At 38.5% G+C, this 27,090-nt stretch overlaps 1 protein-coding gene across 1 annotated transcript in view; it reads left to right on the forward strand.

Moving 5' to 3' along the window:
- si:dkey-112m2.1 (transmembrane protein 132D) overlaps positions 1-27,090 on the forward strand; it is a 219,941-nt gene that overhangs the window by 150,651 nt on the left and 42,200 nt on the right. Inside the window, exon 4 of the mRNA XM_053478240.1 lies at positions 19,680-19,866. Within this exon, the coding sequence (XP_053334215.1) occupies positions 19,680-19,866 (187 nt within the window). The remainder of the gene's footprint in view (positions 1-19,679; positions 19,867-27,090) is intronic.

A 27,090-nucleotide genomic window follows, 5' to 3' on the forward strand; every position in this document is an offset into this window, starting at 1 on the left:
AGTTAAACGGAAATTACTAGAACCTCCTTTAGTGGCAATGGATACCTAGATTAGCACAGAAGAACAAATGGGGGAATGGGAATGGTTTATGGGGCGAAGAACACAATTCCTGTGCTGTAGAAATATCGCAGGTAACATTATTCAAGTAAAAGTAAGTACCAAATTAACAAATATTTGCTCACTGTAGCCTTAAAGTTAGAGTAAAAGACTTCTGAATTTAAACACCTGCTACATGACTGAGCGTTTCATGGAGGGAAGGCAAATCACACAATGAGGTTTAATAGCCAGCAGGTGACAATATTAAATCTTAGGCACGGTTAGATAACACAATGCCAAGCATAAGTGTAGTAAATTAGACAGTACAGATATTTATTAGGATATTTGCTGAATGCAGTGGAGTAAAAAGAAAAAGTTTACAATAAACAAAAATAATAATACTATAACTCCATGTATGTGAGAACTATGCTTAGGTACTGCATGCATGCATCTAGACTGTTTGGCACCTACAGTAGGTGGTGGAATAAACTTTCTGTAGATGTTTTTACAGCCAAGTCACTGACAATCTTTAAGCATTGTTTAAAGACCTATCTGTTTATTGGGTATTTGAGTTAAACTCCATTCAATAAAAAAAAGAAAAACTGTTTGACTGATGGCACTTCTAGTTTCTAACCTAGTAAACCTGTGTAAGAATTACATACAATTATTTATGTAAGTCGCTGTGAATAAGGGCATCTGCCAAATGCCTAAATGTAATGCTATACAAGGCCAGTATTAAAGACATAGGCATGATTGATCAAATACAATCTGGTGTGGTGTACTCACGGTTTTTTAGTCATATAAATGGCACATACAGTACAACTTTTCCTGCATAACTATTGTGGAAAAAAAACAACCTTACTTAATTTACTAACTCGGACTTTAGACTAAATATTTCATGTTTACATGCCCAAATTTTGTTACAATTCGTTATTTACCTGTTAGCATGTTGGTAGTCTGGGAGCAAGCATGTCTTTGATGGGAAAGAAGGAAAGATTGTGAAAACATTGCGGAAATGTGTTGTTTTCCTGCTGAGTTACTCCTGTAACAATCAATGGCTGAAGACCAGGAAGAGAAACACAATGTGTGCTTCAGCCCTCGGTTCATTGAGCATTTCAGTCAATAACAGTCAGACGTCAGGCTGCTAACTGTGATAGGAACTCTTTCATCTAGAGAGTATCCTTCAACTACAGTACAGCATGGAATGTTCAGGTGTTTTTGTTTTGGATTTAATGATAAAATTTCTTTTTATGTTTTTGAGTGGCAAGAAGAAATTAAATGCATTTTGATGCAATGATATACTATTAATGCTGGGTAGCCTTCAGAAACCACACTGCACTAATAGGGCACGAGTCAAATACTGTATATGGTCTCTTTGCTTTCAAAGCATATCTAAGCATTCTAACACAAGTGATCACAAGATCATTTCAAGTTAGAAAAATTATGAATAATCCAAAAATATTTTTCATATTTTGAAATATCTTATAAATACAGTGTTTAAGCCGCATGCAGTTGCACGTTGTTATATCCCAATTAACCTCACCAGTCAAACCGCTAATATTCATTTAAGAGTCGGGTATGTTTAATCAATAATCAACCAAGAACTCTTAACTTTAAAAAAAGAGCATCAGAGAGGTTTTTCTGCATGTTTCCAAAGGCAAACGCATGAGTATTTTATTTACTCACCACTCACTGCTTCAAACGAAAAACTTTCAAAGATGGGATTTCAGGAGATTTCAGGGACTTTATTGTATTTTAAAAAGGGTATGGGGTAAAACTATTTAAAATCGAATTTTCTCTTTCTTAATACCAGCTAATGGAAGTACAGATACCACTGTTCAATAACATTATAATTATAAACTTTTACAAATCAACTTTCTGTGCATTAATATATATATATATTTACTTCTGCAGTATATTAGGATTGATTAATACTTTTTACATATAAGCAGCCCAAAAAGTCTATTATACTTACTGTAGTCAGCCAGGCTGAAAAATAAAAACTTAAAACTTAGGACAGATTAATTGTTTTTTTTCTTTTTTTATCGCACACACACACACACACACACACACACACACACACACACACACACACACACTCACAGTTTTTGACATATATTTAGGGCCCAAGATGACATCAGCCCTATTACATCATATTGTGTGAAATGTGCAAGTTGTACGTTGCACCCGAGTGGCGATGGCTCTTTGTAAGTCTTATCACGCTCAAAAGACAAACAGGTTTTGTGGTGCACCCGGGTGGCGATGACGCGGGGTGCTTGGGCCCACTCATCATTGCTTGCAACTATATTTATAATTTTTTTATTTTTTTTATTTTTTTGCAAATCAACTTTCTGTGCATTATTTCTTCCTTCTATATTAGGATTGATATATACTTTTTTGCATATAAGCAGCCCAAAAAGTGTATTATACTAAGGCAGCCAGATTAAGAAAAATAAATCTGGATATCCAGAAAGAAAAAAGGACGGTTTAAATAGTTTTTTTCTTTTTTTGTTTTTGATTGTAATTGTATTACTATTATTATACATTTTTAATCTTTTCTTCTTCTGATATTTTGTCACTGGATTGAAATTTAAGTATAAAAATATAGCCACACACATGCACACATTCTTAAATTCCATTTCGACCAATGAGCTGATCTCTACAGGAAGCTGGGGCTGCGCGCTCTCCTGTGAGGATGTACTTCTGTGCTTAATTACTGTGTCGCTGCAGAAGGTTTGGACAGAATGAAGACAAAGTGTGAATCATAATGACTCTGATGAATGCTGTGGTCTTTTCTGCATGGGAACACTGCAGGGAGGTGATAGCACCATTGATGCCTTTGGTAAAACATCGATCAAGTGCCTTCTGTTTCTGTAGTTTATGACAGTCACCTGATGTTCTGTTTGTCTGTTTTTTTTTTAAATAAGCAGATAGCTGTAAATCATGGAAACACAAATACATACAGACATACAGTACATGCATGCATGCATCCATTCATCCCTACATACAGTATATACATACATATGTCTGTCTACAGGGCAAATAAATACATTTTAATATGAACTGTAAAGGAGGTACCAGTTATATACCTACCCCTTTTTTGAAATAGCTGAAGTATGAAAATATTCAAATCCAAAAAAGTTTAAATGATCATGAAAATATGATATGGATTCTTTTTCCTCTTCTTATTTTTATTAAAAGTAGCATCCTATAAAAGAAAAAAAAGATAAATAAAACTGAGGCCATATAATGACCGGATTACAGGTACTGTAATAAACTACTAATTGCGCTTCTAGTTCTCGCACCGTCAGTCGCCGCTGTTGTTGGTTGTAGCCTGTACACATTGAACATTCTCAGTGGTTCTCAGGGGATCACTTTCAACTTTTTAACTGACTCTTGACTATCTTTGAAGCGTCTGTGCCACACATTATTTGTGCTGCTCTTATTGCATCGTCCCTGCAAGCTTCCTGAATCACCCCAATATTTTCCACAGCGTAATGTTCAAGCTTAACACAAGATTTGATCCAGATTTGTTTCTCTACTGACTCAGTCATTTTAAATGTGACGGTCACACAGAACACCTGCTCACTCTATGGCGTCTAATGTCTTACTAATGACCCGTACATTCATTGTTCACGCACATTACAGTCCTTGGCTGCCAGGTTGCAGGGATGTCATGCAATCCAGGAGTTTTTTCTGGACAAACCTACAGTAATATACATAAGCACACACCAATCAGAAAATAACATTATGACCACCCGCCTAATATTAAGTAGCCACCAAAACACAGATGCACTATATCTTTTAACACCTTTGCATGGAAACTTGCATTAACCCTTTCAGTAATTTGCTCTATGGTTCTCTTCTACTGAATCTGACTACACAGACTTGGCTTCGCTCCCCACCTGTTGTGGCACTTGTGTTGTTTTCCTTCCGAGGACTATTCTTGGTAGGTCCTGACCACTGCAGCCTGGGAACCATCCATGCACAAGAGCTGCAGCTTTGGGGTTGCTGAATCTTCAGGGTTTTGCTAGCGGTATAATATTTCAGTGTTTCAATTACATTTTATATAAAGCGGCTTTCTGCTAAAGCTTTGATTATAAAATGAGGTCCCTAAGTCATAGGTTTTATATAGCCTTTTTATTAAACTATAAATCAGTTAGCTCAGAGGTTTCTATCAACGTGCAAGCCTACTTAGCCTACTACTTACTTGCCAGAAGTTTTATTTAAACGTGCATGTACTGTATATGTGGCTTTCGAATTTGTCTAATATACTAAACTTTTTGTTAGAAAAGTATTTCTAGTACCCTTAAAAAAAAAAATCATACATTCTTATTGCACTATACTTTATTTACTTTAAAGCTACTGAATATTTAGGGAGAAAATAGAATAAAAGGGTTTAATTTACAATAGACTAATACACAATATAAAGAAAATAAAAACAAAGAGAATCTACAAACTGAATAGACAATGTTGTAGACATAGCATGTTCTATAGTAAATACATTTCTCTACATTGTATAATGCATATAGTTTTTTATTTGCCGAGCCTCTTTAAAATGTAAAACGATCTTGGAAATGGAATATACAGTGTATTTTATGGAATGATGGGACCCTACCTGGGGAGCTCATCCCATGTTAATTAGTAGCGATTTAATCAAACTTTTGATGGTTCAATCCATTAAATTGGTGGGTCAGGTTTCAATTTAGAATCGAATTGATTAGTTGTCTAAAATTTGATAAAATCCCTTAAATATATACCAAAGTTTGGCCTCCGAGTGGCGCAGTAAATTGCTCGCCCCATCATCCAGAGATCGCTGGTTGGGTACCCGGGTGATGCTGTAACCTCTCTCGGAGGTCTAGAGAGAGCTGATTGGCCGAGCTCTCTCAGAGGGGAGGGATGAGACGTACTTCATGTTTCCACATTAATCACGGCTCTACAGCCAATCAGAGCCGTCTGTAAGCTTGCGCAAGCTGAAGGAGCAGATAGCAGATAACTGTCCTCCGAGTGTGTTACTGTATGCCGCCCCCAACGGTGCAGGAGCGAGCAGTTCGCAAAGATGCGTTCGGCTGGCGTCACATGGTTCGGAGGAAAGGGGGCCAGGGGTAGCTCAGTGGTTAAGTCATTGGCCTACTGTTCGGAAGATCCCAGGTTCAAACCCCACAACCACCAAGTTGCCACTGTTGGGCCCTTGAGCAAGAGCGTCTGCCAAATGCCTAAATGTAAATGTAAATGAAACACGTGATTGTCTTTGGCCCTCCCGACTGAGTGGTAGTAGTAGCCTTAATGTGGGAGCCCCACAGTGACAGGGAGGAATTGTACACAACCAAATTAGGGAGAAAATCGCAATTCCTTTTCCTGATTTTTTTTCCTGATTTTCTTTCTAATTTAGTCGTGTCCAATTCCTCCCTGTCACTAGGGGGCTCCCACATTAATATATTATATATACCAATAAACTTTTTTTGAGTTTATGAGCGGCTGGTGCAAGACTGCCACCAACCTCACTGGAGTGCGGATTGAACAAGAAAATATTGTCATTTATACATTAAACATATCATGCTTAATTAGGTACTTTAAGCAGGACTTAATACTTTTAAACCGGTAAAGCCTTCAGCTATAAAAATATACTTTTGATTCACAGCGTTATTCTTTCGGTTCTAGAGTCTGTAGAAACAACGGCCACAGTATACTGTATACACAGAATATACGTGTAGGTGTACAGTATGTGTGTCTGTGTGGGACCCGAATATTCCCATATGAGGACATGACATTTTCTCCCAACTTCATTGTCTATGTACATTATGTCCTTGTACCATCCTCATATGAAAACTGTAGGATATAATTCTTCTCCCAAACTTCTATCGGTTAAAGCCTTTAAATATGAATAAAGAGAAACAGTCCGTAGAAATTCCGGCGTACACAACAGTAGAGTCCGGGTCTCAGGAGGATATGGCTTACCCTCAGTTTAGTTCTTAGGCACCCTTTGACCCACAATCTAAGAGATTCTTTACCCTTAATCAAAATTATGCCACGATTGTTGTCTACTACACTAGTGGAACCCAAACTAAAGTCAGTCTGGGAAGATTGCCACAATCGCAGTGCTGTTGCTCCTTGAATGGAACAGTTATAGTATTTATAGCACAGCATGCAATTTGAAGCATCACTTCAGCATGCTAACATTCTTACATATTCAGTGAGCGTCAGTGCCATTTATCCTTGGGAGCTCTTGCAGACACTGACTGTAAAATAGTGCTTTTGGAAGCATAGTGAAAGAATCGGAAATACAGGCGGCATCGTAAGAAAAGTGCAAATAATATTAACTAATATGTGCTTGTGTTTGTTGTGCGTTATATTACAGCTAGTAGTACATTTCTTTAGTAGGATATTTAATTTTCTGCTAAAGTTACAAGGTACAGGGTTGATAAATAAGTACTAGTAAAGGAACTTTTTTCAAATTCCTGATTTAAGCTTTATTTAATCAAGAAATAAATCGTGACATCAATCAATCCCTTGTTTGTTGTCCTTAAAATAAATTGATAAATTAATAATTTAGTTGCTTCAATTATGTTTCATGTTACTTTGACGTGCTCAAAAATGTGGAGGTGTTTATTAATATAAAATTCTTTGAAACAATTAAAAATTATAATCATTGACAAATTGCTGTTTTATGGGAAATAAAACAATGTACAATTTTGAAGAAAATTTAATTAGAACTTTGCTTTGTTAAAATTAGAACTTTGCTTTGGCAACAGTAACACATTTCACACATTTCATGGCTTTGTCACATACCATTGTGTTTTTTTTTTCTTTTTTTACATACTGTAACTACAGTATACTATAAAATCAGACTTATTGTGTTTTTATAATTCTTGCACGAATAAAAGTTTTGAAACTTACCATCGAGACAGAAAGGGCAACAGTGTTACTGTTAATCATGATTAGTAACTCAGTAAGGACATCACAGGTCTGTAAATGCGATTTATCCAGATTCGATCAGATCACATGAACTCAGCTCGCAGAAAGGGTTTGTCTTGCTCACTTGCCTCGCATCTCTTTATGAGAACAAACATCCACCTACGGTTCTCCTACAGACTTCGAGGTGTTGTGTTTATGTGGACTTGGCTGTGTCTAAATCCTCTTCGTGAGATGTGAGACATCTTGTGTGCGCGTTCTCTGTCTCGCACTGTGCATTCGAAACCTCACATCCGTGTTAGTGTGATAACGCTTTTTAAATGGAACTGAAGAGATGATCATCCCTAAATAATGCCTCTAAATTGTTGCTCATTTTAGGCTCTGATCCTTGACGGGTGGGCAAGAGGGCGGTTTAACCTTGCAGCACACAGCTTTATATTCGTCTTCAATCTATAGGATATGAAGAGAGCTAAGCAAATCAGCTGCAAAATGCAGCATGAATATTGCATCAGCGCCTCAAGGTCCGCTGGATGATGGGTTGCCGACAGTTTGGAGAAACGGTGCGCTTTAGGTTTTTCACCCTGCTGTGGAATTTGCATCGAGCGCTGCCTCTGTGCCCATCCATAAATTCAGCAGTCCTTGGAGGTTGGGGTTGTTGCTGCTTATATAACTGAGACATGGCAGTTACAATCGTAAGAGGGCCACAGTAATTCAGTCCCGAGCTGTCCAAACCTGACTCAAGCTGAAAATTCATTCAACATGTTCTTTGGATACATATTTCTCAAATATCTATCAGGTTGGTTCAAACCCCAGGAAATCTCGTAAGTTCCATATACAATGACCCTTTTGCTATATTACTCTTTTTATTCATTTTTTTTTTATAACTTTTTTTTTAAGTTAATGTTTTTAACTTTAAAGGGGAAAAAAAGGGATCTGAGTGAACATCTGTATTTAATTCAATTCAATTCAATTCAATTTTATTTGTATAGCGCTTTTAGCAATTTTCATTGCCGCAAAGCAGCTTTACATAGTCAAAAGAATTATTTAAGTTTGTATGAAATGTGAATTTGTATGAATCAAAATGGTCAGTTTGTCCCTGGTGAGCAAGCCGAGGGCGACAGTGGCAAGGAAAAACTCCCTGAGATGGTAATAGGAAGAAACCTTGAGAGGAACCAGACTCAACAGGGAACCCATCCTCATTTGGGTGAAACAGAAAGAGTAAATGATCTGCATTTATACAGTGTGTAGGGTGGGAGGCAGTTCAGCTATAATAGCTGATGTTAATTGATGTTAATATGGAGTCCAGGTAGTTATTGAAGACCCAGGTAGACTTGTAAGAAGTTCCAGTCATGAACTATCGAACTGTCAAGTCCCCAGAGAAACAGTTGCCAACACCAGTCAAGGCCAGAACCATTTTCTAGGTGGAGAGAATCATTCCCAGACACCAGACGCATCCCAGAGAGACACACGGGGCATCCATGTGACGAGATCTTCAGCCAGAAGCGGGGCACCAGGATGGGTCAGACAGGTCCGGAGGGCAGAGGGAGTCTGGATCACTGGCAGCTCAGGAACGACATGTGTAGCTCGACAGAGAGAGAGAGAAAGAGTGAAAGGGGGGGACAGGAGGAGAGAGGAAAAAGAAAGAGGGGGGGAAAGAGAAGAAGAGGAGAGATGGCAGTTAGGTATGGTCACAGTCACACAATGTATAATGTGAATGTATATTAACTGTAGAGTGCAAGCAGAGACTCCGGCAGGACTAACTATGACAGCATAACTAAAAGGGAGAGCCAGAAGGAAACACAAACATGAGGGCTTCCTGACATGTAAAGCAAACAATCACCTCACCGTCAGCAAACCTGAGTGATCAATGAGAGTGAGGAAACAGAGGAAACAGCTTACATTTAGCTTCTGTAACATGACTTGTATAATATCAAGAATAGATACATTAATGGATAAAGTGTATGACACATTGGGCCTCATGCAGCAACATTATCTTCTCTTCAATTTTTTAAATAAGTTTTCTATTTAAAGAAATATAAATAAATAAGAGAAGTCAAAATGCACTGAAACTCTCAACCATCCCAGTCTGCTCTTACCCAGGTAAGCTGAATGATAAAACCTACCTAAGCTTACATTGGAGGCGCATAGGATTAGCATGTCATTGTCATAGGAAACGCCCCTCAACACCATATAAGGGCAGGTGCATGGTGTGATGGGCATCAGAATGGGAAAGATGCCACTGAAAACAGGTGGTAGGAAAAAAATCTACAGCAAAAGTAAAATGTGTTACAGGTAAGTAAAAAATGCAGCAGTGTAAAAGGTCTATGATGTTGTAAGTGAGGCACAGTTAAAGAAATAAACATTAAGTGGTGTGATGGCACATGGAGTGAGGGTGTAACCTCTGTTACTGTCATCTACGGTAAAGTTTTATTTCATTTAAGATCATTATTTAAGTTGATTTATTTATTTTTTTGTTATAATAGTTGAACTGGATAGTGTTTTTTTTTTATATTGATTGGTTTTGAAATGCTTGTGAAAATCCAAAACAGCTCAGCATCCGTTTATCCTTCTCATCAAATCTGTGTGATCTCTAAAAACATTCTCTCTGCATAAGCCCTGAGGGCCAAAGCATCTGACAGCAATCTGTAAGCCATTCTGAAGCAGAAGGCACGCAAGCATTCAAGGGACTTTATAGTCTTAATTGGGATCAATTGGCTAATAGTATCTTTTAGCCCACTAATTATACACTATAACCTAATCATTAAAATTTCTCTAAACATAATAATATTATTTAAAAATATTATTATATGACACATGTTTATGGCTCTCAAACAATGTTTCCAAGCATTAGACAAACTGGAAATGGGAGGGTTTGTTATTAACTGGGTAAGACGGAGCTCTACCACTCAAAATTTCAACAAAAATATGAAAAAGAACACTAAGACATCAGACCACTATATCATGCGAATTCAGACAGTGTTTTATAACTTATTTAAATTTTGAAAACAAAATATGATGTACATTTGTGTAGTAAAACTTTATTATCCTATAGTTTACAATGTTACAATGAAGGTTCGTTGCCGGTTATCAGGTTTGCACGTAATATTTATGTTCAGGTTCGGATTCGATCAGCTCAGAATCATCCCAGATTTCTTTAGGTGGTGATCGCAATTTCGGGGCCATCAATATATCAGTGGGTATTGACTGACACTAAACAAGCTGTTGCTTTATTTCTTCACAGTGAGCGCATGTTTAATGTACACACAGTGCAGAAATTGTTGAAAAATGCTTGGGCTCTGTGCCCTGAACAGATCTCTAGCTGAGGATTGCATAATGAGCATTTGAAGATGAATGATCATGGCTCAATATTGCTAACAGTGCACTTTTAAAGTTGTCAGACAGCAGTGTAATTCACTCTGCAGGATAGAGAAAGGAAAAGTCATATTCGTATTACTGCATGTTTACCGTTAAGGCATACATTTACTATGAATACAATGTGAAGTGGCGAAAATGGTTTTAACCGATTAGTGCTTTCTAGCTGAAAGTACTTCTGTGACTGGTTTTGAATATTTCTTTGGCCAGGTAGAGCTCCTGCAACTGTTTTTAATGTGGTTTTCGTCAAGTGGTTTGGTCAGTGTTGTGGACCATACAGACCTACAGTACTTTAACCGATGCTATAAAGGACAGTTAGTGTAATTATCAGGTAGAATAACTGGCAATGCGTAGTGATTTATATAGACATCCCAGTGGTGTTACTCTTCATTATCACTACTCAAGGAATGCCTCTCATCCCAACAGATTGCTCGCTCAGACATAACTGTTGTATTACAGGAATTATCACCTACGTCATACTGTAGCAACTGTAAACTCTGTCCTGAAGACGTTCCTGTTTCCCAAAGCTGAAAGTTACTGCTTAAAAAACCCTCTTAATGAAAAGCTCAAATTTTCTTGTTGAATAACAAACCATTTAAAACTGTATTTTTCATTATGAGACTTGCTTTATTAGATTATTTACTATAAAACGTTATTTGCTAGTACTGTAAAAATGATCATTAGAATGAGAGCTATAATATACAACCATACAGTACATTCCAGCCACAGTACACCACTGTCAGAAGTGCAGCTATGGAAAAATGACTACATCAAGTGAAGATCCAGAACTCAACAGCACTGATAAAATAATGTTTTATGAATAATCTCCTAATGATAAATAATATATGGGTAAATTCAAAATATTTAGTTGGTAATAAAGCTTTATAGTGCAGTTTCATTGGCTTTTTAAAAATAGCACACCACGGGGGTCCAGATCAAGACATGAATTTTAAATTTAACTTGTTTCTTTAAAATATTTACTTTTTACACGATGATTTACAGGTGATTTTGCACCTCCAGGGTCCGGGTTTGATTCCCAGTCAGGTTCGATTCCCACTTCTGTGTGCATAGAGTTTGCATATTCTCCCTGTGCTACTGCAGGTGTGTTTCCTCCAGGTACTCTGGTTTTCTCTTACAGTCCAAAAACATGCAAATCAGGGCAATGTACCCAAATTACCTGTAGTGTGTGAGTGTGTATACAGTACTGTATATGTGTGTGTCCAGGGTGTACACCGCCTTGTGCCCTGATTCTCCTGGGATGGGCTCCAGGTCCACATGACTATGTATACAGGATGAAGTGGTAAAGACGATGATTGAGTGAGTTATACTGTTTACTATGTTCACTATGAATACAATTTCAAAATCATTTGTGCTATAGCAGAATTGACATGCTCTCTGGGTTGGGGTGAAGCATACTCTTTCTCCTTGTGGCAATCACATTGACTTCAGCCAATCATGAGCCTGTGTGGGCTCACGTAAGCCAAAAAAAGGTAGATTACCAGAATCACTTATGCAGCCCTGTGAGGCAGCGTGAGCAACAGGTTGAAATGATGCAGTTTTCTGGAATCATAAATCTTAGCTGAAGCATGCATTAGCATGCCTCCTCTGTTTCTGATTGATAAGTGCTGTGTGATGGGGAGAGCTGGCTGCTAGTTGATGGAATTTGGCAAGTGAACAAATAGGGGGAATAAAACGAAAACTTTATATTTCAGAAATTGCCAAGGCTGAGTCCATTCAAAGACTTAAATTATTACATTTTAATACAAATAATGATTGCCTTTATCAAATGATTTATTATTTAATGTATTATGGCATCACATTAGGAATTCTAAGACTGCCAATGTCAACTCACAGTCATGGAATAATTTTACAGTATGAGATTTTGTTTACAAAAACCAAGAGAGTCAGTTTTAGAGAGCAGGTTGTGGGTCAGAACCCCATGCAGGCTCAGTGATTGAGTTTCATGCTCTGTCGGTTGGAGGTCCTGAGTGCTTGCGTCTGAGAGACAGAAACAGAGAGAGATCAAGACTCAGACAGAAAGAGAGAGAGAGAGTCAGACATTGACTCACACATTAATCTGGTAGAAAAAAATGAGACAGCAACCCTTCCGTATAACTCACCAACAATGTCTGCTCCAGGATTTGTCCCTTCAAAGTATTAGAGAGAGCATCTCAACCCCTTCCATCCTAAATCTGTAAAGAACAAATCATTTCTAACCACACACACTCACAGTACATGCCCATGAACATATTAAACACACTCACCCACACAGTCACTCACTTTCCCATCCACCCCTGTGCAAACACACACACCCACGCAATCAACCACTTGGTTACACACATTACCATGCACATACACACACCCACATGCTCACTCATGCTCATCTAAATGTCTACCCATAACCTCAATCACGCACAAAAACGCATTCACAACCACACGCTCAAATATACACACCCACATGCTCATCTACACATTCAGCCACATGCCCAGGTACTGTCTATATGCCCAGCCACACGTCCAAGACAAAGTCTTACCCATGTAAGGGTACACACACCTAAAAACTCACCTACACACTCATCTTGGGATTAAATACTTGGTATGAGATAGATATTTTATATCAGTTTATATCATTTTTATATCTACCCTATATAATATATTTGTAGTCTGATCTACACTATATAAGATATTAGCAGTCTGATCTACTCTACTGTATATAATATATCAGGGGTCTGATCTCTATAAAAGATATATGTGGTGTGATCTACGTAAATGAGATATAACTGCTCTACGCCCTAAACATATTTGTGGCCTGATCTATTTTATAAGAGATATCTCTGGTCTGATCTGTAAAGAAATCCTTGGTCTGTTCTATTCTTTATAAGTCATTAGTGGTCTGATCTATTTGTATAAAATATATCTGTGGTCTGATCTAATCTATATCTATCTATCTATCTATATATCTATCTATCTATCTATCTATCTATATATATATATATATATATATATATATATATATATATAGTCTGATCTAATCTATTAAAGATATCTGTGTTCTGATTTACTCTATATGATTTATCAACAGTCTGATCTACTCTATAAACATATCTGTGGTATGATCTACTTTATATAAGATATCACTGATCTGATTTACTCCATAAACATATTGGTGGTCTGATTTACCCTATAAAGATATCTGTGGTCTGATTTACTCTATAAAGATATCTGTGGTCTGATCTACCCTATATAAGATATCACTGGTCTGATCTACTCCGTAAACATATTGGTGGTCTGATCCACTCTATATGAGATATCAGTGGTGTGATTTATTCTGTGGTCTGATCCACTCAATATATCAGTCACCTGATCTACTTTATAAAGTATTTCTGTGTTCTGATCTACTTTATATAAAATATTAGTGGTTTGATTTAGTGTATATAAATTTTCTGGAGAGATTGTGAAGCATGGGCAAAGTAACACACAGCTTGTCCTGTACAAAATGTTGGAAACAGCTCACTTCTATTCCATACAGTAACTTATATATGAGTCTGTATAGCGCCTATGATATCAGGGAGTGTGTGTGAGTCGAGGGGACTCGCTGCAGCCATTCCATTGCACTCAGGAGACCTGGCATATCGTTTCAAAATGTTTCATGGGGGTGCAAGCAAAATTCAGGGTGATACAATCGCCAAGTTCAAGCCATTCCCAGCGGGAGGAGAAATGGAGCTGCTCCACAGCCTAGTTCTTCTAAAGGTATAACCCGCATGTTTTTTCTCCATCTAAAACTGCAATTATAGAAAAGGCAACGAGTGCACCCATACTAAAACAACACATATAATAAGAATAATAATTTGCAGATTTTAATGTAATAATCCCACAAAAATAATATGTTTTCCATAAACGTGATGCGAGAAAAATCTATTACATTTGTGTGATTATTACATTAAAAGCTCCAGATTTGTATTATGTTTGTGGATTATTACGTATGTGGGCTGGCATTACAGTACATCGCCAGGTTACATCCCCATTTCTGCACTGGGGTCGTCTTTTTTTTTTTTACACAGATCTCATCTTGCCCTGTCACTGCCTCTGCTCCTGGATTAAAGGCACGACTATAAAGACCCCCGATTCCACCTCCGCGCCTTTCACACAGACCACTGAGACACAACGTCGGTGCAATATTCCTGCCTTAGACCGTCTGTGAGAAAGGAGCTAGACAGACGCAGAGAGAGGGGGAGAGATGAGAAGACTCCTCCTCTGACAGTAATGTGAAGTCCCTACACAGCTCAGTGTTTTAGCTGAGACTCAGCGGTTGTTAGTCGTCTTTGCGCTGCTCTGTGTTTGATCTCCGTGAGTGCAGCGTTCCCAACCTGCAGCGCTTTTTTCGTCAAATTGATTTCATTCTTTTCATGCGTCATTGTTGTCACAGCTAAAGCAGTGCAAAATCAGAATATCCACCCCAGAGGCCTGCAGTCTTTTGTTGCTTTCCCTTTCCTTTTTTTTTTTTTGTCGCCTTCTCTCCTTCTTCGTCACCCCATTCCTGAGTGAGCGATGGGATAAAAAATGTGGAAATAGCACAGCGTCTGTGTTTCCTATTCCTCAGTGAGCTGTGTTTGTTAAAATATTGGAGCTTTGCTTTAAATATTAATGCCCCTCCCTAACTTTCTCGTTGCCGAGTTTCTTTATCATCTGAGTTTTATATGTTTCAGGCTGGCAGTGCACTCAGTGAATAAAGCTCTTTTAGTTTTTTCTTTTTTCCTTTTTCACATATTTCAGAGTCACACAGACATATTCATTCGGGAGATAAAGGCTTGAGTAGCAGCTTTGACTCAAGAGCCGAATCATTTCACTGGCGCTCTCTTGAAGAAAAAAAGAAAAAAAAAACACATAATTTTTCAGCGTGCTGCAGTTTTCCATCACTGCCTTCTCTTGCACTTTTCAAAAGCTTTATGTCACTAATCTGATGCCTGGCATTGTGTTAATGCACAGAGGAAACCTTTTCAGAAAAGGCCTGGAGTTATTATTCTTGGTTTTTAGTCTTATCCAGCTTGTTGTGTATAAACTGCAATCCAGCAAGCTGTGATTAAAAAATAAAAGTAACCTGAAAATCGTCATTGGCCAAAGCAACTTTATTCAGTCATGGGTAATTTAATTCAATTGACATGATTAGGAAATCACCGTAGGATGAAGGGTCAGCTCTTTGGTTTTGAGATCAGGTTACTTTTTTGGTGAAGTTTCTGTGCAAGAACTCCCAGTGTTTATGTGGGATTTTATCGGCTTCTTCAGTTTCCTCCAACAGATTGACACATACAGTAGGAGTGCACCATGTGAGAATCAAGTGCAAGATTCGTAACAAAGCAAGAATATAAAAAATAAATGTAATTAACAGATTTGGACTGTTTGAACATTAAGAGAGATCGGATACGCTGAAGTTTTGGCTTTTTGTATTTTAATTGTTTATTTCATTACTACCTTTGTATCTCCAGTTTTAGTGCTTTAATATGTTGTAGGGTACGAGCACACACACACACACACTTACACAGTGCAGGCAATTTGGAATGGTCAGTTAGCATCCTTTGCATGTCTTTGGACTGTAGGAAGAAACTGGAGTACCCAGAGAAAACCCACCAAGCATGAGGAGAACATGCAAATTTCATAACCGCAGACCTGAGACAGGACTCAAACCCTCTACCTTAAAGGTAGAAGGCCTGCTTGACACTGTTTTGCTTCCGAGCTGGAAACCCCTCCATTGTGGTACATTTTCCACACTGGTCATGATAACAACATTGTTGATCATAGAGCATCATTTCAATGTCTGCTGTATCTCCAGTACTGTTGCTACAATACTTGGTCTCTACTGCAGCTTCTCGGTCCTAAAGTCCCACAATGCATTGCAATCTCAGTGTCATATGGACCGGCTTATACTGTATGAAGTGCCACTAGTTGCAAATGTGTGTCCTGGCTAGACTAGTATCCCATTCAGACAGGCAAGTCTCTACATTCTTAATGACCCAGATCAGGAGAACATTGTTACTAAAAGTAAGCGATTAAGGGACTTGAATTAAACCAGTCATGTCATGGCATACGTCTGTGTCATGTGTTAGAGAGGTAAACCTAATTGCCTAATCTTATAGTTCGATCACAGTTCACATTTTCTTGTAGAAATGCTTCTCTAGTTTTAGAATGATTACCCTATGATTCCCAGTGCATTATAATTTACATCATGATTTACATCATGTTAATTGCGTCATAATCAAGTCATGTCAGGATACAAAATTTTGTTCTTACCTTTATGTGCAAAACAACTAATTCACAGGATCTTATATAGTAGAGAGTGAATATAAAGGCATTTAAAAACCTCTAACCTCGGGTTAAGATATCTGACATGGGCCTTTACGGATGGATCTTGTTTGTTTGGGACAACACATGGGTGCTCATTCGGGTTGGGGTCTGGAGAGTTTGGGCTCTTCGCCTGCTGGGCCCTATGCACAGTGGGCTGTGATACAAATAAAAATCTTATTTGTCATATACACAGTCATACGCAGTATGATATGCAGTGAAATGCTTATATAACCACCTGTGACCTAAAATTTAAAAAAGAAAATAGAGTACTCAAATAAAGAAATGAAATAAGAGACAATAATACAAATATAGAAACTTTTAGCTGCAAAATGTACTATATGTGCAATTAATAAAATAGGATTGAAATAGAATTGAAATAAAAGTGTACCAGATGTTAAGTGTATAGGTTATGCCGGATAGGTTACAACTGAATGCAGTTAGTCCTCATTTGTATGAAAAATGTCCAGTCACAAGCAGAACAATGTGCAAAGTCCCAGAGGTGTGCAACGTGAGAGAATAAAAGGAAGCAGATCAGATTGTTTAGTTCTATGTGGTGACCTTGAGAGTCTGTATAGTCTGTGGGAAGAAGCTTCTCCTCAGTCTCTCTGTGTTGGCCTTCAGGGAGCGGAAGTGCTTTCCTAACCGCAACAGAGAGAACAGTCCATTGTTGGGGTGGCTTCATGATCTTCTTGGCCTTGGTCCAGCACCGCTTGAGTGCAGGTCAGTGAGCTCGGTGCGGAAGATGCGCTCAGCTGATCACACCACCCTCTGTAGAGCTCGTATGTCCTGCATGGTGCTGTTCCTACAGTAAACCAGGTTGCGATGTTTCCCCTCAGGATTCTCTCTATGGTGCAGGAGTAAAAGTTCCTACACACCTTAGGGAGCAGTCTAAGGCCTCTAAAGTGTCTAAGCCGGTAGATACGCTGCCGGGCCTTTCTCACCACAGTGTTGATGTCATAGGACCATGACAGGTCCTGCATCATATAAAGCTGTCCACTTTCTCCACTGGTTGATGATGTGGAGATGATGGGGGTCTGGTAGTTCCTCTTCTGCTTTGTACTAAAAGCCCACCATCAACTCCTTGGTCTTGCTGACGTTAAGTAGGTTGTTCCTCTGGCACCAGTTTTCCAGATTTTTAATCTCCACCAGGTAGACATCTCATCGTTGTCAAAGATCAGGCTTGCCACAACAGGATCGTCAGCAAACTGGATAATGGTGGTGGAGTTGGTAGTGGCCATCTAGTCCTATGTGTACAATGAGTGCAGCAGGGGGATCGAAACACAACCCTGGGGGATCCAGTGCTGAGGGTGAGGGAGGCTGAGACATGTCTGGTCATTCATACTGCCTGTGGTCTGCCAGATAGTTGGACAACAATGAGTTAGTGAGTCCCAGGTGCCCCAGCTTGGTGGTGAGTATGAAGGGAATTCTAGTATTAAACACTAAACTGTAGTCGGCAAACAGCTTTTTACCATAATTCCCCTTCTTACTGTCCAGGTGAGTGAGTTATGTGGGAAGGAGGTGAGCGATGACATCATCTGTTGAAAGGTTCAGATGGAAGCAAACTGTATACTGTGATACATTGGATGGTTTGGTGCCTTTGGTGCATGGGTGGTGTTTTTTTGAAGTAGTTTTTGCTACATTTCTGTGCGATTGGAGCAGAAGGGCTAGACTTTGGGCCCAATGGGCATAGATGAGCCTTAATATTTATTATTCATCCCATGTGTATACTGTAGATACTCAAATTGGATATTGTTAGTGTAACTTTAGAATAAGCATTATGCTTACCAAAGGTAAAATATTTTTTTTAAAAGGACATTTATTATTTCAATAGTAATCGTGTGAAAATGAACTGACCCTAGGTCTATTGTTTTCTAACCTCATTTTCAGGCCAAATGTTGTTGGTAGACTCTCATCTGTTACTGCCTTTTTCCAAGGTTGGGTTGTGTGTGTGTGTGTGTGTATGTGTGTGTGTGTGTGAGAGAGAGAGAGAGAGAGAGAGAGAGAGAATGATGCTACAAGCAAGACTGTAAAGGTCTGATTAAACTTCAGCGATGCATAAAAATAACACTTTGTTTGTGTTAGCAGGTGTGAATTACATTTCAATATTCCGCATTTGCCCTTTGTTATTTCCGACTACTCTGGATGTGGTTTTGCTTTAACTGAGCTGTGTAAAATGAATAAAAAAAATAATATAAAATAAAAGCACCCAGGCTGATCGAACCTCAACCTCGTCTATTGGAATGAGTTTGCTTCTATACATTGTCTTTGCTGCTTTTTTGCATTGCAATCAGTGCAGAAAATGCTATGCATGGCTTTTGGAAATCTTTTTTTCCAAAAAAAAAAGCACGGAGGTGCTAGAACAAAAGTAAATTGCTTTTTTCCCGCTGTTGCTACTTCAGTCTGGGTTTTTTTTTTTTTTTTGCAGTTGGAATAATGGCAGTGAATATTGCTCTTGACCTAAACAGAATGAACACACACACACACACACACACACACACACACACACACACACACACACACACACACAGAGACTAATGAAGTTGTGATTCAGATTAAAATCAGATTGCTTAAAAATGAAAAGAAAAATCGGATGTATTTTTCCCTTATTTGAACAGGTTTATTACTGTTTACACATACTTTTTGTGTAATCATTTCGGGAAAAATCACTTCATCTGCAAATAAAGGAATAAAATAAAAATGAAATTGGTTATTTTGTTTTGTATTTTTGGAGGCACAACTAGATTTCTGCTTTCATTAACATGTATTGGTTGCCTACAGAAGAGAAAACGTTTTGCCCTGCAGCGCTGAAATACAGGAAGCTCATGGCTACCAGTTTAGCATAATGCGCCAGCTTACATCACTTTGTGCAACATGCTAAACCTGAGGCTATATTCTTCCGTTGCATCTTAGCTACTGCACATCAGCAGGAGCAGTTTTCCCACCGAAGATTTAAAGAAATGATCTTTATGCTTTAAAGTGAAAACTCTGACCTTCCTACTTCCTGTTCGGCTGTGTGGCAGGATGGAGACGGGGATTCAGAAGGTTCTGCAGGTGGATTTGGAGGTGAACGGTCTGGGGGATCCTCAGGGCACTCGTTCAGTCACGTGGCAGGTGGAATATCCCATGAGCCGCACTTTGTCTGAGGAGATCCCGACCCTGATCCGACTCGCACCTCACGAGCTTGGTGGAATCGTGCCGCTCGCCATGGTGAGTTCAAGTCCTTTCCTCAGCAAGTAGGTCACTATGTATCCTGTCAACCCATACTGTACATATTGGGACTTAAGTGTATTACTACATACCACCTTCAGGACAAACACCTGCAAATTCAGTTTATTTTTAATGAGTTTTTAACAGTTTCTTATTTTTTTGTCATTTAATTCAATATGTTATTACATCAATTATTATTAGTAGTATTTCTTTATTTTTTGTTTAATAATAATGTTTGGTTTAAGATTTAATTTGATTACGTGGTTCATTTTGGTAATGATTTGTTTTATTTGATTATTTTTTTAATTTGAAAGGGTTTTTAATGTGTCTAATCCTTGCTAATAAAATTTTTATTAAAAATTGTTTTTTTTTTAGAGTTAGACATTTTTTAAAGAATTTTATATCATTTTTAGTGCCTTTATTTAATAGCATTAGAGGCTATCAGATGCTAATCAGCAGAAACCACGACCGCACTCTTCGGAGTACATTTTGATTAACTTTAATTTGGCTAATTGAGCAGAAGGTCCTCTTCATGATTGAGAAGGTAATTGACCTGAAGCCAAGAGTAATTTTATTAAAATGGACAGACTTTCGAATGCTAAATGTAATGAGATAATGATTATCTCATTTATGGCTTCCTTTTATAAGATATATACACGACACAATGCTTGCGTTTGTACGGATGTCGAGAGAGGATATCCATCAGCTTCATTTCATCCTGTACTGTTTATCCGAGAAATGTTAAAAGACAGTTGAGAAAAAGTTCAGTGGAGTAACTTACAAACTGGCTAAAAGTCTTAAAGTAAATACAAATATGATACGCATCATATAGGTACAACAGTCTCAGCTTTGACACGCTCAATAATGTAGATGCAACAGCGCATCTGGTTTGTTCTGAAGATAGATTTATTGTTGAGTGAATGAAGGAAATTATAATTATATAAAAAGAAGTAAAATAATTTAATTCTAATCAGTTTTTCCATTATAAAAATCTAAATTTGTCAATTAAAGTATAATAACACCATAAATTATATTTTTAATTGAAAGATGTAGTGGCATCATGTTTAATCTCATGCTCAGTTAGAAAAAGAGGCACCATGCCCATTCAGGTTGAGGGGGCACATGCATTTAGATCGATAGATAGAGGTTAGATGGCTATAGGATCTGTTAGGGTAGATGATTTAATTATCCTTACCCCTCTCATAAGCACACCTTGCTGTTACTAGGTTGGACCCCTTTTTGCATTCAGAACTGCTTTAATTCATTGTGGCATGGATTTAACAAGCTGCTGGAAACATTCCTTAGAGATTTTGGTCCATATGTACATGATAGCATTACACAGTTTTTGATGTCAGCTGAACATTATAATGCAAATCTCCTGTTCCACCACATGGCGACATTGCTCTGTGACCTGGTGACTGTGAAGGCCATGAGAGTACACTGAACTCACTGTCATGTTCAAGAAACCAATTAGTGATGATTTCAGCTTTTGACATGGTGCAATAGTCTGTGCTCGTTAAGGAATGAATATGGTCGCCAACAATACTCAGGTAGGTAGGCTGTGGCATTTGAACAATACTCATTTACCTAGGGGTACCTAGGGGCCCAAAGTGTGCCAAGAAAATATTCCCGAACACAATTACACCACCAGCAGTCTGAACCACCGATACCAGTTAGGGTGGATCCATGCTTTCATGTTGTTTACACCAAATTTTGACTCTACTTTCCAGCAGAAAATCGAGACTCATCAGACCAGGCAATCTTCTATTATCTTCTATTGTTTAATTGTCATTTTGGTGAGTCCATGCAAACTTACTGCTTCAGTTTTTTGTCCTTAGTTGACAGAGATGCTTTGTTGTTACAAGATGTCTTTCGAATTACTCTTGCCTTTCTATCAACTCAAACCAGTCTGGCCATTCTCCTTTGACCTCCGGCATCAACAAGGCAATTGCGGCTCACTGGATATTTTCTCTTTTTCAGACCATTCCCTGTAAACCCTAGAGATGGTTGTGTGTAAAAATCATTTACTCACTTAGATCAGCAGTTTTGAAATACACAGACCAGCCAGTCTGGCACCACTAACCATATCATGTTCAAAGTCACCTTTTATCCCCATTCTCATGCTTGGTTTGAATTTCAGCAGATCATCTGATTGGATATTTGCGTTAGCGAACATTTAATTAGGTATACCGAATGCATTGGGCAGTGAGTGTAGTGCAGAATTCTGAATGTTAATATTAAGGATATAAAAACTTTTATTACTCACTTATTCACTCACTCATCTTCTATACCGCTTTATCCTGTATTCAGTGTCACGGGGGCCTGGGAACCTATACCGCGAGACTAGGGTACAAGGTTGGGTACACCCAGGACAGGGTGTCAATCCATAGCAGGGCACACACATACTGTACACACTCATTTAAACACTAGGGGCAATTCAGGAACACACCAATTAGCTTAATATGCATGTCTTTGCACTATGGAAGGAAACTGGAGTACCTGGAGGAAACACACCAAATACGGGAAGAACATGCAAACTCCATACACCCAAGGCGAGAATTGAACCCAGACCCTGGAGGCACAAGGCGACTGTGCAGCCTACTTTACTTTACTTTAAATATATAAAAAAAAAAAGCTCAAAACTTCTGTTTATTTTTTTTATTAGTTTTTAATTTAGAAAAAAAATCCCATATTTTCTATACAGTATGGTCTCAGAGGTTTATAAGTGAAAATACATTTCGAAGGAAGATTTGTACTGTTGCAAATCAGACAGACTCTCACTAATGGCATAATAGTTACCGTTTCGTTGATTGAAATTTAATTGCTGCTTTACGGTCAGATGAAACCTGGAGAGAAATCGGAACGTTCGTCCTCTTTGTCGCTGCATGATTTATTCATGAATCCACTGATGGGCTCAAATCACTCCCCATGTCTCTCCATGAAGAACAGCATGTGTTCCAGAGAGCCAAAAAAGTCATAGGGAAAGTGCAGGTGAAGACTAACTGCTCATCAGTCTCCTGTTACACAAAACGCAGACGTGCTAATCGGATTCTTACCACATGATCCTAATCCTGATTGCTCAGAAGGTGTTGATTCGTTTTCTGGAACAGCAGCCCGAAAAGTGCTGCGACTTCAAATCACAGGTTCGAATGTGTAACAGTTTCTATAGTTACTCATGAACAGAGCAGATTGATCATCACCGATATGTCCATGTACAATGTCCTCAGGATGCTGGCAGTCGGCTGATTAAGATGCAGCACTTTGTCTCTCCCTCTCCATTAATGTGTCTCAAACTTAATTTATTCTGCAAGTGAAAATTGACCGACGTGATCAAGGAAGCTTAACCTAAAAATTGTAACTTAGAATTTCATTAAAAGAAATATATTCAATAGTGTTAAAGATTACATTTTAGATATAAAGCTCAAGATTAATATGCACGCTATTTGGTATAATTTCTAATCAGTTCATTTGCAGCAACGAGACACTTAGGAGTGTTTCATTTTTTTTCTTTGTCATTTATTTCTTCATTTCCATCAGGAAATCTATGTCTTGTGACGGGTTGTGTGTAGTTCAGCCTTATGAAGAAGCCATGCTCTTAACTGGTTATTGACTTCCTGCTCATTACTGCTGCTTTATTTACTGAACTGGTATAAGAGAGAAACAAATGGAGATGCAGCACAGTTTGTACATTTTTTAGTGCTTTGTCATTTGCATTAACACTCGGTTGTTGTTTAAATAGAACTGTATTAACAAGGTATGGTATGGACACTGGTCATGTTCAGTTCCAGCCGTACTCTCATGACAAGTGTCCAGTGTCTACGTCTACAGTCCAAGCCTCATGCTCACGCCCTGTTTCTCTGGCCAATACTGGCATTTTCCTTTTTTTGTTTTTTTTTGGGGGGTGGGGGTTTAAAAATATCTACACGAAAGCGCAAAATGCCCTGTTAAGTGCTGTTAGGATTATCCCTAAACAACAGGGGGCCAATCAGAAGCCCAGACAAAACATCATCACCGGTTGCGCTTTGTAAAAGTCCGACCAGGTCGCGTCCAAACCCGCCGTCGCTGTCTGCGGGGTCTTCGTAGGACATTCAGGCACCTCTGTTTGTTAACGTAATGTGTGAGTAACTGCACGTGTATGTGCACTCATGTAAAAGGTCCAGTAAACAACGTAAACACAGTCACTAGTTTACTGTACCTAAGTCTACTATTGCACGAATATCCTCATAAACAAAGCTGATGTGGAATCTAGAAGCCTAGCACACAGACATTGACATCATAAGTCCACAAGGTGACCTTACAACAAGACAAGATCTCCGTTTCCCCTACGTGTCCACACAACACCACTGAAAACAGAGTTTTGAAACGCTTTGGACGGCATTTTCCAAAAGCTCCGTTTTCAACGACTAAAACTGCGATCGCATGTGGACGAAATGTGCCAAAAATCTCTGTTTTTAGAAATATCCAGCTATATGTGGACATGGACAAGTCTTTTCTTGAAAGAGATAAGAATCATGTTTAAGGTATTTGAATTATGTTACATTTACATAATGGATGGATCAGTAAAATAAAAGATAATAAAAAAAAAATCAAAATATGATAATAATAAACATTGTGTTACTTTGGAGCAGCATGGTGGCTTAGCAGCTTTGCACCTCCAGCCTCGAGGGTTTAATCTCGCCACAGGTCTGTGTGCATGGAGTTTGAAATGTTTTCCCCGTGCTTGGTGAGTTTCCTTCAGTTTCCTTCCACAATCTTAACACGTGCAGAAATAGCGTTCCTAAATTGTCTAGAGGGTGTGTGTGTGTGTGTGTGTGTGTGTGTGTGTGTGTGTGTGTTTCCTGCGATATATTGGCACCCTGTCCAGGGTGTACCTAGCCTCGTGCCCTAAGTCTCCTTGTATAGGCTCCAGGCCCTCTGCGACCCTGTACATAGGATAAGTTAGTATAGAAGATGAATGAATGAAAACATTATCAAAATATGATTCTAAACAATCGTACTACTGCAAACGTAACAATTATAATCCTAACTGGTACAAGACAAAACCATACGTAACAACAGAGATTAACTAATACAAGTAATGGAAGAAACTGAGTGCACTTTTGTCAGGAAACAGCAAAACTAAATGTACAGTAAGCGTCTCCCTGCAGCAAAATACAAACCTTAGTCCAATAGGGAACGCTTACACTAGTACACAGTAGTGATGAGAAGTTTAGTGACTCGGTTCTTTAAATCCCGTTCATCAAAATGAACGAATCTTTTTTTGAGTCATTTAGTTCATTTAATTTTTTTGATCAGAAATAAAATAAAATGTTACGTTTTTAATAAACAGACCCCCAGCACATCTACATACACACATTTTGGCTATAGTTCCAGTAATGAAAATATTACAATGCAGCTAAGGACATACAGTATTATAATAAACAGAAAGAGCAGCTGACCTCGTAAATCTTCTAGTCCAAATCATTTATTCTTTTAAATCTATTGCATTGCATAGCATCTATGGGAGTCACGTGACTTGGACTAGAAGACTCAAGAGAAGAACCGCTCAAATCTGTTTCCTGTGTAAAGCACTGCGTAGGGTCTATGGGAGTCACATGAGAAAAGAATGAGGGATTGAATGATAGAGTGTGAATGAGCATGTGTGTGTGTGTGTGCTGTGATGGAATGGCACCCCAAGCAGTGTATAAAAGATGAATAAAAAAATGGATGTATTCCTTTTTTCTGTGTTTTTTAGTTGTTCTGGATTTACTACATCTATAGCTCCTGCCATGTAATTGCACACACTAAGATATAAAAATAAATCCAATCCAATTTAGGTCCAGCTTAAATCAGTCACTATCCCTGCATTGGAAATTTAAAAAAGGTTATTTAGTGTTTATTTAGCGCGTCTTTACTTTTGCAAAGATCCCCTCACCCGGAGAAAAAGGTACTGTAGCAGCATGTCATTTAAGTGAGCTGCAGCAGCACTACACCCATAAACCAATGCTTGAGTATAAAGAATATAGATTTCAGATGCTACCTGTGTTGCAAAACCTTAAATAACAGCCAGACATTATATAGTCGAAGTACAATAGCAGGTTAGTCGCATGGTTTTTAGTTTCTTTGTCGAGAGCTTTGCAGAGAACTCACTGTTGGAGTCGACTGCAGGCCCAAGTCTGAAAGGTACGATTCGTTACTGGCGCGCTGCCAGTGTGGGGACACATCAAACAATCGGATGGAAGAAATAAAATCAAGTTTTTTGTTGGTTTCTAAAAGCTCGTATAAAAAAAAAAATGTTAAAACCTTTGATGAAGAAAGAGAAATAAAAATTTAAATTTTTTGTCCTAAAATGAGTAGGAAACTCCTTCCGGAGAACAAACACTGGGGACAAACAAATCATGCTGTAATACAGACCGGGAAGAATCAATGTTAATGTTTGTTTGATTTGTAAAATCAATTGAATTTGGAGCTTACACAGTACCGGTAGCTGAGTACTGAGCAGCAGAGAGTTCCGTCGGTGTGTGTGCACATATGTGTGTCTGTCTGAAAAATAAAGCCACTGAAAAGAAAAAAAAAGGGGATTAAAATAAAGCACCTGTGCATGTTGTTCCAACCTGCCTCGGGTTTCCTCATTCCCTGTCGAACCCGAGAGAATGTCACAGGAGCATATGAGCTCTCACCAAAACCGAAACACATCAACAGGAATAGGTCTATGTGTCCTTGACTTACAGCTTCCCCCAAGTACAAGTGCAATCTTTCTCTCTATTTCTCTCTCTCTTTCTCTCTCTGCATCCCACTGATGCACCAAATGGATATATGTTGGTTTTAAAACATGGCTTTTTTTTAATTTATTTTAAGCCATACAGGAGAGTGTCTTTTTTCAAAGCAGTTTATAATGGATCAGAGTGGCTACTATATACAGCAATCAGCCTTAATATTAAAACCTCCAAACAGGAGGTACAGCATGGATACAGAAAGGGCCATATGGGTGCATTTCATCGAAGCAGAGGCTGTTTGATTAGTGGTTCTTGGCTTTCAATAGACTATCAGGTGTAGCCTGTGCTTTGTTGGAATAAACATCTGCATTTTCTGTAATCAGTTTTACACCCTTGTCTTAATACATTATGCTCAATATTGTTCTGCCACCAAAGCTGCTCTGACCCCTCAGCGCATGACTCCATTAGACCTATGAAGGTATGCTGTGGTGTATGGCACCAGAATGTCAGCAGCAGATCCTTTAAGTGC

Source organism: Clarias gariepinus, chromosome 19, assembly GCF_024256425.1.
Source record: "Clarias gariepinus isolate MV-2021 ecotype Netherlands chromosome 19, CGAR_prim_01v2, whole genome shotgun sequence".
Taxonomy (NCBI): domain Eukaryota; kingdom Metazoa; phylum Chordata; class Actinopteri; order Siluriformes; family Clariidae; genus Clarias; species Clarias gariepinus.